The sequence below is a fragment of the Malania oleifera genome, chromosome 3 (genome assembly GCF_029873635.1).
Source record: "Malania oleifera isolate guangnan ecotype guangnan chromosome 3, ASM2987363v1, whole genome shotgun sequence".
Classification (NCBI taxonomy): Eukaryota; Viridiplantae; Streptophyta; class Magnoliopsida; order Santalales; family Ximeniaceae; genus Malania; species Malania oleifera.
Window position 1 is genome coordinate 102,020,705 of NC_080419.1, and position 15,126 is coordinate 102,035,830.

The 15,126-nt window shown below is 36.6% G+C and overlaps 1 protein-coding gene across 1 annotated transcript; it reads left to right on the forward strand.

Annotated features, from left to right (window-relative positions):
- Positions 1–697: 697 nt before the first annotated feature.
- On the forward strand, positions 698–4,221 carry LOC131151452 (uncharacterized). Its single transcript, XM_058102698.1, has 2 exons — positions 698–1,266; positions 3,972–4,221. The coding sequence occupies exons 1-2, from the start codon at positions 698–700 to the stop codon at positions 4,219–4,221; spliced, it is 819 nt and encodes a 272-aa protein (XP_057958681.1).
- The last annotated feature ends 10,905 nt before the right edge of the window (positions 4,222–15,126 follow it).

Consider the following 15,126-nt stretch of genomic DNA (forward strand, 5'->3'; position numbering starts at 1 on the left):
TTGAGCTTAGAGAGCTCAAGTTGGATATAATATTTTTGAGTTATAGAAAAAAGGGTATAATTTTGATAATATTTTGGGATGTATATATTTTATGCTTTATGTTTTATGTTTTAAGTCTTCTGAGAAATGGATGGTTGTGAATACTGGAAGTGTAGGTTATGTTTTGGAGATATGTATATATGTGGATACAGGTGGATGCATGGTTATCATGGTGTATAGATAGAAATAGTAAACTCTGGTATTATATTTGTGGAGATTATAATTATATTTTCCGTTGTGTACATGATATTAGAATGTGAATTATTAGGTAAATGAATGGATTAGTAGCACTCCGGGCCTACGTAGAGGGTCGGGGTGTTACAGTTTGAGACAGGAGATATATGAGCAGGTGACAGTTTTACAGGTGTAGTATTTCTCAAAGTTGGTGGACAAAGCCACCATGGTAGAGACGAGTCGGCAGAGGGGCACAGGGGTATAGAGTCAGAGGAAGAGGCCTTTGCCTCCTGGTTTTCAAGTAGGTATGAGTCAAGGTACATGGATAATTCCTGGTAACAATGCGGGCCAGTGACAAGAAGTGGAACATCGAGCTCCATAGGGAAATCCATCACTCCCTTTTTGTCCTAGGTGTCATAAGGGGCATTAGGGGGAATGCCGGGTTAGAGCTGTGGTCTGCTATCGATGTGGTAGATCCGACCACATGGCACAAGACTGTCATGCTCCACCTAGTGATGCACCCACACCTAATCAATTCCGGGGACACAATTGGGCACCCCAAGAGGGATACCAGAGGAACACCGCCCAAGTGCAGGTGTATTCACTTACGTTGGGGGATGTAGAGGATACCGACAACATGGTGACAGGTACTATTTCAATTTTGTCACATAGAGCTATTGTGTTGTTTGATTTAGGGGTGACACATTCATTCGTAGCTCGGGAGTTTGTTAAATTATGTGGAATAGAAGCTCAGCCATTGACCGTAGATTTATCAGTGGCTACACCGACAGGAACAGTAGTGGTGTGTAGGAGGGTACTTAAGGATTTTTCGATCAGTATTCAGGGAAGGACATTGCCTGCTAATCTAAGGGTCCTCATCATGCATAGATTTGAGGTGATTCTAGGAATGGACTGGCTAACTTTCGGCTATGCCAGTATTGATTGCTACAAGAAGGAGGTGGTGTTCAGACCTCCTAGGGAGCAGGAGTACAGATTTTTGGGGTTGTGCGTGCGCGCCTCCCCACCGATTCTATCAACCATGCAGGTTAGAAGGTTACTCTTGGAAGGATGTTAGGGTTACCTAGCTTGTGTGAAAGAAGCACCAATGAAAGAATTAAAGCTAGAGGATATCTCAATAGTAAGGGATTTTCCTGACGTGTTTCTAGAGGATTTTTCGGGGTTACCTCTCGAGCGTGAGGTGGAGTTTGCTATCGACCTATCTCTAGGAACAACATCGATCTCTAAATCTCCATACAAAATGGCTCCAGTAGAGTTGAAAGAATTAAAGGAAGAGTTACAGGAGTTGTTGGACAAGGGGTTCATCTGACCCAATGTATCTCAGCGGGGAGCACCTGTGTTATTTGTGAAAAAAAAGGCGGGTCGATGACGATGTGCATCAACTGCCGAGAGATAAATAAAGTAACGGTAAAGAACAAGTAGCCTTTACCACATATCAATGATCTGTTTGACCAGCTTCAGGGAATGCATGTCTTCTCTAAGATCGATCTTTGATCTGGGTATCATCAGGTCAAAGTTAAATCATAGGATGTACCGAAGATGGCTTTCTAAACTCGATATGACCATTATGAATTCTTGGTCACGCCTTTTGGACTGACGAATGCTCCTATTGCATTCATGGATATGATTAATAGGGTCTTCCATCACTACTTGGATCAGTTCGTGGTAGTGTTTATTGATGACATATTGGTTTATTCAAAGAGTCCCGAGGAGCACAAGGATCATTTAAGGATAGTGCTTCAGGTGTTTAGGGAAAGGAGACTTTACGCTAAATTTAAAAAGTGTGAGTTCTGGTTGGAACATATTGCATTCCATGGGCACGTGATATCTAGGAGTGGTATTTCGGTGGATCTGAGCAAGATAGAGGCTGTAGTGAACTAGGCAAGACAAAAAAAGGTCCATGAGCTCAGGAGTTTCTTAGGATTGGTAGGATACTACTGCTGATTCATAGAAGGTTTCTCCAAGTTATCAAGCCTGCTGACAAAGTTAACCAGGAAAAATGTAAGGTGTAAATGGACAAACGAATATGAACAGAGCTTCTAGAAGTTAAAGTAGCGACTTATTGTTGCACTGGTACTATCAATCCCTTCAGGGGAAGGAAGTTTTGTAATCTACAGTGATGCGTCTCATAAAGGGCTCGAGTGCGTGCTGATCTAATGGGGAAAAGTTATTGCATATGCTTCTCGGTAGCTCAAGGAGTATGGGAAGAATTATCCTGCGCTTGAATTAGAGTTAGCAGCGGTGGTTTTTGCATTAAAAATCTAGAGGCAGTATTTGTATGGTGAAAGGTGTGCGATTTTTATAGATCGTAAAAGCCTTAAGTACATTTTCACGCAGAAGGAGTTGAATATGAGATAGAGGAGATGGCTAGAGCTAATATAGTATTATGACTGCACCATCAATTATCACCTAGGGAAAGCAAATGTGGTAGTTGATGCTTTGAGTCGAAAGTCAGTGAATGCGTTAGTCTCGGCAGTGGTAGTTCAACATCAAATCAGGATAGATCTAGAAAGATTTGGTGTGGAATTGGTGTAGAAAAAATCACTAGGTGTTCATTGCTAGTCTGGTAATCCAATCGACCTTATAGGAAAGGATTAAGGCTGCTAAGATGAAAGATGTATAGTTGGTGAAAATTGTGGAGAAAGTATGGAGTAGGCTACAGACAGATTTTCATATTTTGGATGAAGGAGTTCTAAGATTTCACACCAGACTATGTGTACCTAACGACACAGAGATTAAAAGGACAATTCTAGAGGAGGCTCATCGCTCTCTTTATACCGTACATCCAGGGAGCACAAAGATGTATTGGGATCTACGAGAATCCTTTTGGTGGAACAACATGAAGAGGGAGATTTATTAATTCGTGGAGCAGTGTTTGATATGTTAGTAAGTGAAAGTAAAGCATCAGAGACTAGTGGGACCATTGCAACCACTTCACGTTCCTGAGTGGAAGTGGGAGCACATCTCCATGGACTTCATCATGGGGTTACTGTCGGCACTGCATGGAAAATACACCATCTGAGTAATTGTGGATCTTTTGACACAGGCTATGCATTTTGTTCCAATCAAAGTCAGTTACTCCATGAATGGCTGAACTTTATGTGCATGAGATAGTTCGACTTCACGACGTGCCTGTGTCCATTGTTTCAGATTGAGATCCACAGTCACCTCCCAAATTTAAAAAAACTTACAGAAAGCCTTGGGATTCTAATTGACTTTCAGTACAACATTTCACTCGCAGACTGATGGGTAATTAGACAAAACGATTCAAATATTAGAAGATATGCTGTGGGCGTGTGTCCTGGATTTTGGAGGTAGATGGATTCAATTCTTGCCACTGGTGGAGTTCGCCTACAATAACAACTATCAGGCTGGTATTGAGATGACATCATATGAAGCACTATATGGTCGGAGGTGCAGATCACCATTGTATTGGGACGAGGTTGGCGAACAGTTGATTTTGGGGCTGAAAATTATTTAGTAGACTTTGAAGAAAATCAAGCTTATTCGGGATAGAATTAAAACAACTCAGAGTCGGTAGAAGAGTTATACTAATACACGCCGACGAGAGCTAGCGTTTGAAGTAGGGGATAATTATTTTTGAGGATTGCTTCGATGAAAGGAGTAATGAGGTTTGTAAAGAAAGGTAAGCTAAGCCCTAGGTATATTGGACCATTTGAGATACATGAGAAGATTGGTTTGGTTGCTTACAGGATAGCATTACCCCCGACATTGTCTAGGATTCACAACGTCTTTCACGTGTCAATGTTGAGAAAGTACGTTCCAGATTCTTTGCATGTGATAAGCTATGATATCTTGGAAGTTAGAGATACCTTATCTTATGATGAAGTTCCAGTTCAGACATTAGATTGGAAGGAACAAGAACTTCGTACTAAAAAGATTTCGTTAGTGAAAGTGCTCTGGCGTAACCACGCAGTAGAGGAAGTTTCATGGGAATTAGAGGAGGACATACGTCAGAGGTATCTGTAGCTATTCAATGATACCCAATGCTAGGAAGGTAGGTGAAGCTGATCAGGTAAGAATTTGATTGGGAATATATTTTTTTTTTTGGTGCAAGTTGTCCAGTTAGGTTCCAGAATTGTAAATTAATAGGTTTCAGGCTGTGTGTTTTGAGTGGTTTTGGGAGAAGTTTGTTTAACTATTTGTAATCTCCCATAAATGTATTATGAAACCACAATATTCTTCTACCATAAGTGAGGGTTATTAATAAATTTGGGACTGGGTTGCTAAGTGGGTGGCCGCCGGCTCTTCCTAGAGTCAGATGATCAATTCGGTAATTCCAAAAGATATAATAAGTATGAGTTAACAAATTTTGAGGACAAAATTGTTATGAGGGGAGGATGTAGGAACTCGAATCAAGAAAATAAATATAAAATAAAATAGAAATAAAAAGAAAAGAAAGTAAATGGTTTGGTACAGCATGAAACTATCGACGATTTTGTAGGACTCAGGAAAATTGTCGACAATTTTAGTTAAAAGGTTTGGTTGGAGACCAAACCATCGACGATTTTAACAATCTCAGGAAAATCGTTGATGGTTTCAACTACCGAGAGGTTTTGAGGAAGATTTTGGTTTGGTAAGTGGCCAAAAACCGTCAACGGTTTCCTCTGGGCTAGCTTACCTATAAATAGGTGTAAGCTTATTTTTTTAGAAAAATAATTTCTCTCTCTCTCTCTCTCTCTCTCTCTCTCTCTCTCCCCTAGGGTTTTGGAGTTCTCTCTCTCTAAAGCTCTCCCGGGTCTCCCTCATGCTCTCTAATCCTCTCTCCTTCCTCTCGACTTGTTGGTTTCTCTTTCCTCGGCGAGTTTAAGAAAAAGCTAGGTTTTGTTCCATGGAACGTGGTAGGCAGATTTTCAGGAACAGGCAAGGGGATTAGATTATGCCAGTTATTTTTTTTTTTTTGAAATGAGAACTGATTAAATTGTAGTATATGGTACGAGAATGTTATATATGATTTTCAGATTTAATCAGGTGGATGAAAATGTTGTTTTGGTTATTATACCTGGATTTGGGAAAAACTAAACTGAGTGGGGTGATCATCTTCATTTTACTAGTAAAATATGTATTTTGAGTTGAACTAAATTTTATGGAAGATCATACTCTTATTTTCAACAAAATATATTTTTTCGGGGCAGTTTATTATATTACAATTTAATATTCAAATAGTGTGGCATGAGTATGATTATTTAAATGCATAATTGACCTGTGGATTAATTGATATGGTATTGCATGGAAAAATTGGGATTTTTTATATTGAATGATGGTATAATATACGAAATGTGGGTTTTATACTAAGATCTGGTTATAATGAGCTTTGATCTTGGAAATGTTGCGAATAATGTAGAAATTGTGAGTCGACGGTGATATACTGATCACATGGTTATTGAAAAATTATCGTTGAAACGATGGGGTGGAATGCTCATGATATATGTGTTGAGAATATGAATATGAAATATGTGTTGAGAAATATGAACATATTATCTATTGTATTATGTAAATTGTAATGTATGTTTTAAGAACCTTGATAGACAGTGGATGCTCAGTACTGTAGCTATAGACGAGATATATATATATATATATATATATATATATATATATATATATATATATATATATATGTGAGTGCAACCACACTATGTTGAGAGTGTTGGTAGTGGATGTCGATTTGGCCTGCAAAGAGTTATGGACCACCCCTAGAGTCCGTACCAAGCTGCTGTAGGCAAAGTAGACTATATACGCGTTATGTTTGACTTAGTCTGGTGGTAGGCTAGCCAGAGTTAAGTCCTATCTTCGGACCGCACAAACCGATCATATGGGGTTATAACATGATGTGATTATGATAGTCCAATCAGGGAAGTTCTTATTTACATAATTGTAGATTTATATAATGGGGCTAATGCTGGGATGGGTTGTGATCTAAAAGGAAAATATATGTATTTTGTAAATATATATAGGTGTGAGTACGGTTTACAATGCTTTGCATTTAAATATAATTTGATTGATATATTTGCTACAATAAAACTCATGTTAGCTACACACTGTTAATAACCTAATCCGTCTTACTGAGAAGTGTCTCACCCCAATAAATATATCAATTTTTCAAGGCCTATAGGAAATCGAGTGTAGGAGGTCCAGGCGAGATCTAGACAAACTAGTTAAGAGTGAGTGCTTGTAGAACACTAATTTGTTTATATCAAAAGGTTTTTGGACACTCTGAGTTGTACTATGTTTTGGGAAATATTGATATAAAGGTGGAGGGTTATTACCCTGGTATGTATGATATTAGAAGAGTTTGGTTGTTTAATTAAATTATGGGATGGTATTACCCTAGACCCCACTGGGTTCGTGTATGTTGCATGTATGGTATCAGAGGTAGTGTATGATGATGTCATTTTTATAGTTATTATGGAATATATTTTGGGGGTGTTACAAAGCATCTCTAGCTTTTCAGCCATAGAGGACGCCCGAGCCTCGACATCTTGATGCGTTTGCTCCATTTCATCATGATAAGTCGCATTATGACTAGATGATGTTGTTGGGGCTATGTATCCACTCCCAAGACCATTCATGTAACCCCCTGGTTGATGCCCAAGCACCTGATCACATATCACATCATCTGTGGGGTGGCTGACTACCCTTAGGAACGTATGCATCCCTCATCTAGACAATCCTCTCGTGTTTTCAATCATAAAAATTTATAAAATGATTAAATAAAAATGCAATTATGGAGTTTTGAATTCAATAATTAACTAAATACTATAACTAACTAATGAAATTGGAATAACTTTCCCAAGAAGGGGGGGGGTGAATTGGGATTTAAAAATTTTATTCCCCCTTTTTAATACTTTTGTGTTATATCAATAATTAATGCTCAAACTCAATCACAAAATTGATTCAGAGTAATCACAACAAAAACAAAATAATCAACCACTTAATTCTTGTAACAATAGCCCTGTATCAATATGTAAAGCTTGCTAAATGTGTATAAGTCCTGTGTCAAAATTTACAAACACACTTCTTCCCAATGTTCAGCTTTTAAATAAATTTTTAGTTTAATAAGTTAAGGATGATCAACCAACGTAGTCCCTTTTGGTTTCCGCAATCAATGCTGATCAAACCAAAACAAATTACCATCTGGTCTATTTAACAAGAAAACACTTAGAATTTAGAGTTTGATAAAACATCCACGCAATTTATAATCTTTGCTGAAAAGTAAAGAGTAGGGAAGAGAGATAAGAACACAAGGTTTTATGAGTTTTGGCTTCAACACAGCCTACGTCCTCACCCTTCGCAAAACTACCAAAGGATTCACTATCACCGTTCCTTTACCAGACAGAACAAGACCGATTACAACACTCCTTGGTTAAGGCTAGAGCTCGTCTTCTCCAAACAATATTCCCTTGTTTGGTCCAACGATTCAACACTTAAACCGTCTATTAATCATCTACAAAGATTTAAAACAAGATGTACAAGAATTTTGTCCTCAAAGAGCTGATTAGTACAGATAAAAAACTATATACTTTAATAAAATGCACAATACGAAATTTAGATTGAAGCTCTAGAAAATTTTCACCTTATAATTGTTTCAATAGATGAAAGAATTTAGTATTTGAAGCACAATCTCAGTGAGAAATCAGCAATGTTGATTAAGGTTTAATCCCAAGAGAGGGGGGGGGGGGTGAATTGCGTATTTTAAAAATTCTTTGAAACCTATTTACCAATCAATCCCTATTTCTAAGTTTAACTAATTAATGATAGGAACTTATGTTTGAATTAAAGTTATTTTATCAATGAATTCCTTTTTACTCAATTAAGTGCGTATTAAGTTATTCAACATACACAAGCAAGCAGGAAATTAAATGCGATGCTGAAAATAAATAGTGAAGGGAAGAGAGAAGGCAAACACAGTTTTACGAGGTTCAGCCTACTTGGCCCCGTCCTCACCTTGAGCAACCACTCAAGGATTCACTAAAACCCTACTCCTTAAAGTGGGACGGAGCTTCCCTTACAATCCGATGCTTACAAGAGGCACAACTTTCTCCTACTCCGCTGCTTACAAGAGATACAATTCTCTCCTCTCACACCGGTTCACTTACTGAACTGTGTATACAATAGAATCTGAAAAATACACTAAAAAACAATGCTTCTAACAAAAGCTGGTGAGTACAATTCCTAAAACATTGATATATGATATAACTTGAAGCTCGTGAATGAATGAAAACGATAAAATCATTGTATGTATGATATGCTTCAACACACAAATCCCTTTTTAACCAAAACTTTCAAGTAAAGATAAATTCAAACTGTTTTGGAATAAGCTAGGGTTCTTGGTTCACTTTGCAAAAATGCACACTTATATAATTGAAGCGAACTAGTTAGAAAAAACTTTGTCTTGAATATACACTCAATCAAAATCACAAAGTTTTATTTCATGTATTCAATCACAAAACTGAGTATATTAATTTGCAGAAAATATCCCTCAATTAAAATTATAGTTCTACGTACCAAGGATATTAAATCAAGCTCTAATGTATCTAAAGATAGATCCTTTTAGAAACCACACACTTGAATCAAACCTTTCAATAATCACACACCATAAATCAAATAATGATCTTGTTTAAAATAGCTTTGTATATGTATGGGTACTTTCAAGATCACCTTTTTAATCAAAACTAGGTTTTTCAATAATAAGCTCTTTGAGAAAATATATGTATATTTATATTCTCTTGAATCAAAATTTAATCTAACAAGTTAGATAAACTTTCTTAAGTAATGATCTCTTAGAAAATTAATTTTTGTACGAATAGGCACACTCAAGATCAATACTTTTCAATACTAGTCAAGAACAAGCAATGAATGAGATGTAAAGTTCACAAGACTAATAACTTAAAAGATCAAACCTCAATACTAGATTGAAGTACAGTAGAATAAACAAGTTCCCTTTGAAAAACTGATTTGATTTGCCCAAGTTTGAAGATTTGAGATTGATGTATATGCAATCGAATAACACTAAGAGTAGATAATCAACAATCTTGCAACAAGGTGTGTTCTCCTCTTTCTTGTGTGTCTAACTTATGTTCTAGGGTTTAGATATTCATAATATATAGTATATTACACTTAGAATTGATCTTAGCCATTGGATCAATAAGATACCTCACGTGTCATTTTAATAAAGAACTGATTTTTAGGCTTTCCCGCGAGTTCAGGCAACCGAACTCGACTTCAGGATCCTGAAGTGGCAATTTCAAGCGCCTGAGGTTCCAAGGTTAGGCGACCGAGGTACCTCTGCCAGGTTCTATCTTTCCCCTTTAATTCTTCAGGCTACCGAACTTAATCTTTAGGCTACCACAGAAATTCTTCAGGCGCCTGAGGATAACTTCAGGCTACCGAAGTCCCCTTTTTCACACATATTCATTTCCAGTTTAAAATTCTACTTTGATTCTTTTCTTGGGTCTTTTATAAAACAAGTTTTCCATGATTTTAAAAACATTTTTAAGCCCATGTATGTACTCTAATGATCTACATGAAATGCATGAATCCTAAAATCATTCTAAGTTGTATTGAGCCTCAAGATAAATCATACGAAAATGTAAGTACATGAGTTCTAAATACCCATTCCCAAAACATTCTTGATCTTTGCCGCTTGCATCTTGATTCTCATACTCTTTGAGTTCCATGGTGCTTTCTAAAATATATAATCTTTACTTTATGGCATCCATGACTCGTTATCTTTCTGTGCATGCTCAGTGTAAGTCCTGTTCACAAACTCAATGCACAGATCAAATATCAAGTGATTTGTCATTATCAAAAACCGGATTGGACTCATAGAGTCAACAAGCAAGACTTTAGTAACTTCGTGGAAGTTGTGAGCAACAAAGAGCTTTTAGAAATTCAAAATGCTTGAGACAGAATTTGATTGCTGAATTGAATTTTTGGTGTACAAATCAATGTAACTTGAGGGTATTTATAGATGTAGAAAGATATCCAACTTATTCCCCAAGTTTACTTAGAGTAGGGTCCAAGTTTTATATTAATTTGGGCCTTAAGTAATTAAAATTTCGAAAATATATCTGTTGGGTATTTTAAAATCCGCCGTGAGCCAGATGACTTTGTGTTTTCAGGCAGTCGTCTGTCCATGCATTTCAAGTATATATTTCACAAACAGTAAGGTGGTAGTTGCCTGTCATCAGGGTGGCAGTCGCTTGTCACTAAACAACCAAGTTTTTTATAAATAACTAGAAGGGTCGCAGTCGTCTCATTTTGCACTGCCAGTCGTTTGTCAAGTACTTGATAGTCGTCTGTCATGCTTCTGTCTATTTGATTAAAATCCTTTAATCTGTTCCTCATTTCAAGATATTTTTGATTTCTCTCTTCTTTGTTAATTTAGACTTAGAATCTCAATTTGTTTTTCTTTGAAAAATATGTTCCAAGACTTTAAAACTTAAGGTCTCTAAGTATGTCTTTGCCTAATGAGCTTTAAAATGAAAATTCATACTTGAATCAACTTGAAGTACTTACAAAGCTTATTCTAAAAACAAATTTGACTCTTCTTTGCTTTGAGTTCTTTTTGTCGCTGATTTTTGATCTTTCAAAACATCTTGAGCTTTCATTATGGATCACTTGCATTTATGTAAGGCTTTCCATGTTCCTTGATCTTTGTGAGCTTTCAAGATATGGCATTTGAAGTTTGAGCTTTCAGAATTTTCCTTTTTTTTTTCATTGAAATCATCTTTGTTTGAAATAGTATCACTTGGAAACAAATTAGATAACCTTACTTTGTTATCATCAAAATCAAGATTTAAAAGCCTAGTTAGGCCAACAATCTCCCCATTTTTTATGATGAAAAAGAAGGAGCAAAGATACAAAAATAATACTTCCCCTGTCAATAAGCATAGATTTGAAAATACTCCCTCTTTCAATAAGCATAATTTCAGAAAATATTATTACATTAAAACTCAATTTCATATTTAACATAGAAGCATAAAAATACATATAAACATAGTTCAACAAACTTGAAACATAAACTTTGCGCACACACATACTCCCCCTTTTGACATCAACAAAAAGGCATAATACATCCATAAACTGAGCATATGTAGCATACAAAAAAAAAAAAAAATGTTCAAGCATCATAAAAAGTCTTTAGTCAAGCATCCGAAGCTGTATCACTCTCTGCAGAAATTGCTTTCCTTTTAGATTGCTGTGATCCTATGAACCTTGATATGATTGTGAGCCAGCATTATCTTTATTAGAATCAGAATCATGTTGTGCTGAACTAGTGACACATTGTTCTATTTTTTTAAGACGTTGATCCAATAAAGAGTACTTATCATCAATATTTAGATCTTATCTTGAAGAGAGGTAAAGCCAGCCCTCATGTCAGAACTGAAGCTGGAATAATGTTGATAGAATGGAAGAAACCATGCAAGCATATCAACTTCTTTAGGAATTGGATTAGGTTCTTTTGGTGCTGGTCGTGAAGGCCTATTTCCCATAAACATCCATCCCTTGGTGTACTTCTTGTAACCCATCCTTTTTGGAGTAGTGGAGGAGAATATGTTATAATGGGTTCGCTTCACTATTTTGGAAGATGGATTGAGGACTTGAAAGTGAGCAAAAACTAAAGAAAGAATGCCACCATATGGAAGTCCAATTCTAGGAGATTCTAGCTTCATGATCATCCATTTGAGTATGAGGCAAGCTAAATCCAATTTCGTTCCTTTTAGTATGCACCACATGATGAAGCAATCAAAAAAGGAAATATGATCAAAGGATCTTGCTCCAGGAATTATATTATAAGCAACGATTTTGTGAAGAATTTGTGCTTGCAAATTTAGCTACTTGTATTGCGGAGGATTTCCAAAATAGATGGGTTGATCGTTCATCACAAGAGGCAGAAATTCTTGTGGGGAAAAACCCTGCTCCATTGTCCATTGTTTTTCAATGGGATTGCACTCAAAATCACTATGCTTTATGTGAAGTATTTTCCTTAGTGAGTGTGGAGTAAGTGTAATCTTTTGGCCAAATACTTCGGTGGCAAAACCAACATTTTTCTTTACCAAGTTTGAGTAAAAAGTTTGATCTGATCAGGGTAATATCCTTTAACTTGGTGAAGAATAAACTTATCCCATCTTATATTTTTGAATAACTCAAGGATCTCAGGGAAATTTTCTTCAAAGAAAGAAACATTGAGTACCTTACCAAATATTGGATCGATAGTGGAGATGTGATTTTGGTACAAGGTTTTTGCGTGAGATGAGACTAACCATTTTTCAATTTTGTTGTTGCTAACAGGCCTTGAAGAAGAAGATGCTTTTTCCTTTTTCCCGACTATTTTGGTTCTTGGCATATTGATGTAGCAGAAATTTGAGGAACCCTAGGAGTGAAGGATTTAGGGTTTGATGAAGTAAAGTTGGGAAGAGGTTTGGAGAATTGAATTTTTAGAGGAGAGATGAAGAGAGGCTGGTTTAGTGAAGGGTAGACGAGTGGATAGGCGTCTGGGGCTTTAAAAAGAATTTTTTTTCTTTGTTAAGTAAGCATAAACCATTGTGAGATAGTCGTCTTTCATCAAGGTGACAGTTGGCTGTCAACTATCTTTCCAAATAGATAGTAGCCTTTCAGGCGCCTGCCTGATCTCTGGCAGTCGTCCGCCCTGTAGGAAAATTCTTTTCTCTCTTAGTTTACTTCTCGTATATGTAACATTCCCAATTCCCATCGGATAAATACAAATTGATCTTCTGCTAGTGGTTTTGTAAATATATCAGCTAATTGATAGTATGTGTTAACAAATTCAAGAACTATTTCTTTCTTATCTACATTATCTCCTAAGAAGTGATGATGTATATCAATATGTTTGGTTCTTGAGTGTGATACTAGATTTTTTGAAATATTTATAGCACTTGTATTGTCACATTTTATAGGAATTGTTTGATATTGAATTTTGAAGTCCCTTAATTGTTGTTTCATATATAACGTTTGAGCACAACAACTCCCAACTACTATGTATTCTGCTTCAGCTGTAGATAATGCTACGGAATTTTGTTTCTTTGAAAACCAAGAAACTAGTGAGTGTCCTAGAAAGTGACAAGTCCCACTAGTGCTCATTCTATCTATTTTGCATCCTGCATAATCCACATCTGAATAACTTATCAGTTCGAAATTAGTTCCCTTTGGATACCATAAACCTAGATCAAATGTGCCTAGAAAATATCTAAGTATTCACTTAATTGCGATTTGATGTGATTCCTTAGGAGCCGATTGAAACTTAGCACACATACATACACTAAACATGATATCTAGTCTACTTGCTGTCAGATATAGTGAGCTTCCTATCATTCCTCGATAATGTTTGGTATCTACTTGTTTTCCTTTTTCATCCTTGTCAAGACTCGTTGAGGTGCTCATGGGAGTTCCTATGGGTATGCTTTCTTCCATATCAAACTTTTTTTGCATGTATTTTGTTGATCTCATTGGTCACGCCCAGTTTTGATTATGACAAATACTCTAGGTACTGATGGTTGTACTGAGAATTGCATGCAGGGTCACCTTGTGCGCGCTTTAGGACTGAAAGACATATCATGATGGCGTGCGGTGTTCATGCTGAATGAAGATCTATGTGCTATATTTTGTATTTATTTGTTTACTTCTTCATTCTGGGATGTAATTTTATTATGAACTATGCGCGTGTATGACTTGTAATAATTTGCATCATGCATGGTAGGTAGGTATGCTCAAAACGACCATAGTTGGACTTTAGGTACCTACACAGACCTTAGGGGGTCGACCGACGCCAGATTTTTTCTGGTAGGATAGAAAGTCCTTAGGCCTCTAAAAAAATGCACTAATAAGTCCCCATTATCATCTTCATATCAGGAGAATTAAAAGTGGCTAAATATGGACTTAAATTGAAAAGGTTGAAAGGGTTCGGGCGACCGAACCTAGGCCGTGTAAAACGGCTTGGGCGACCGAACTGGTCAACTTGTTGAATCTGTGTTCGGGCACCCGAACTCATTTTGAACATATCTTCCTCGGGCACCCGAATACAGGTCAGAGCACCTTTTTCAGCTACTCGGGCAACCGATCTTTTACGTTCAAAATGGGCTTGGGCTGAACTCATCTTCGGGCACCCGAACCTCGAAAATTTGGCTACTGACTTTGGTTCAGCCAACTGGTCCTCAATTAGGGAACCCGAACATATTAGAGTTTATTTTTTGACTTTGTCTGTTCGGGCACCCGAACCTCTGGCCGGGCGACCGAACCTTGTGGGTTAAAACAATTTTTATTGATTTTTTAAATGGGGTAAATTAGGTTAATTTTCTTAATGGCTTTTGAAACAATTCTAACTATGTCCATTATGTCCCCAATGGTAAAAAAATCCTCCTTGCCTATATATACCAGTTCATTTGTCTTAATTAGCAAGGATTAGCAAACTTGATTAGGGCAAAAATTCTCTCAATTCTCAAAACCCTAAAAACTCTATATTAGCCAAATACTTCTTGAAAACACTCACATACTCCTCATTCTCTTTCTCTAAGCATTGTGAGTATTTCTATAAGGCTATTGTGCTTAAATTTCTCTAGTTAATATTCTCTCTTGGTATATTGATTGATTGATTTTACTTGAGAGTATAACCTAAAGTTCTTCCACCAATTTCATTTGATAAATCTAGTGTGGAAAGACTTTAAGGGTTTTGGTTCTTGCATTATTGTTGCAAGTTACCTAAACCTAGATTTTGTGTGTATAAAAAGCCAGTCTTTCAAACAATTCCATTGTGCTTTATACATTGAAATATCCTATTGAGTTTGTTTGATTTGTCTTGCTTAGCATATTTGAAACCCTGATATGATATTGTGACATTCAAATATTGTGGTTCAA

Bases quoted from the DNA above. Each gene is read 5' to 3' on its own strand.
- LOC131151452 (XM_058102698.1), top strand. From the start codon at position 698: ATGGCACAAGACTGTCATGCTCCACCTAGTGATGCACCCACACCTAAT. The intron at 1,267-3,971 runs GTTACTCTTGGA...GACATTGTCTAG, and splicing joins TCAACCATGCAGGTTAGAAG to GATTCACAACGTCTTTCACG.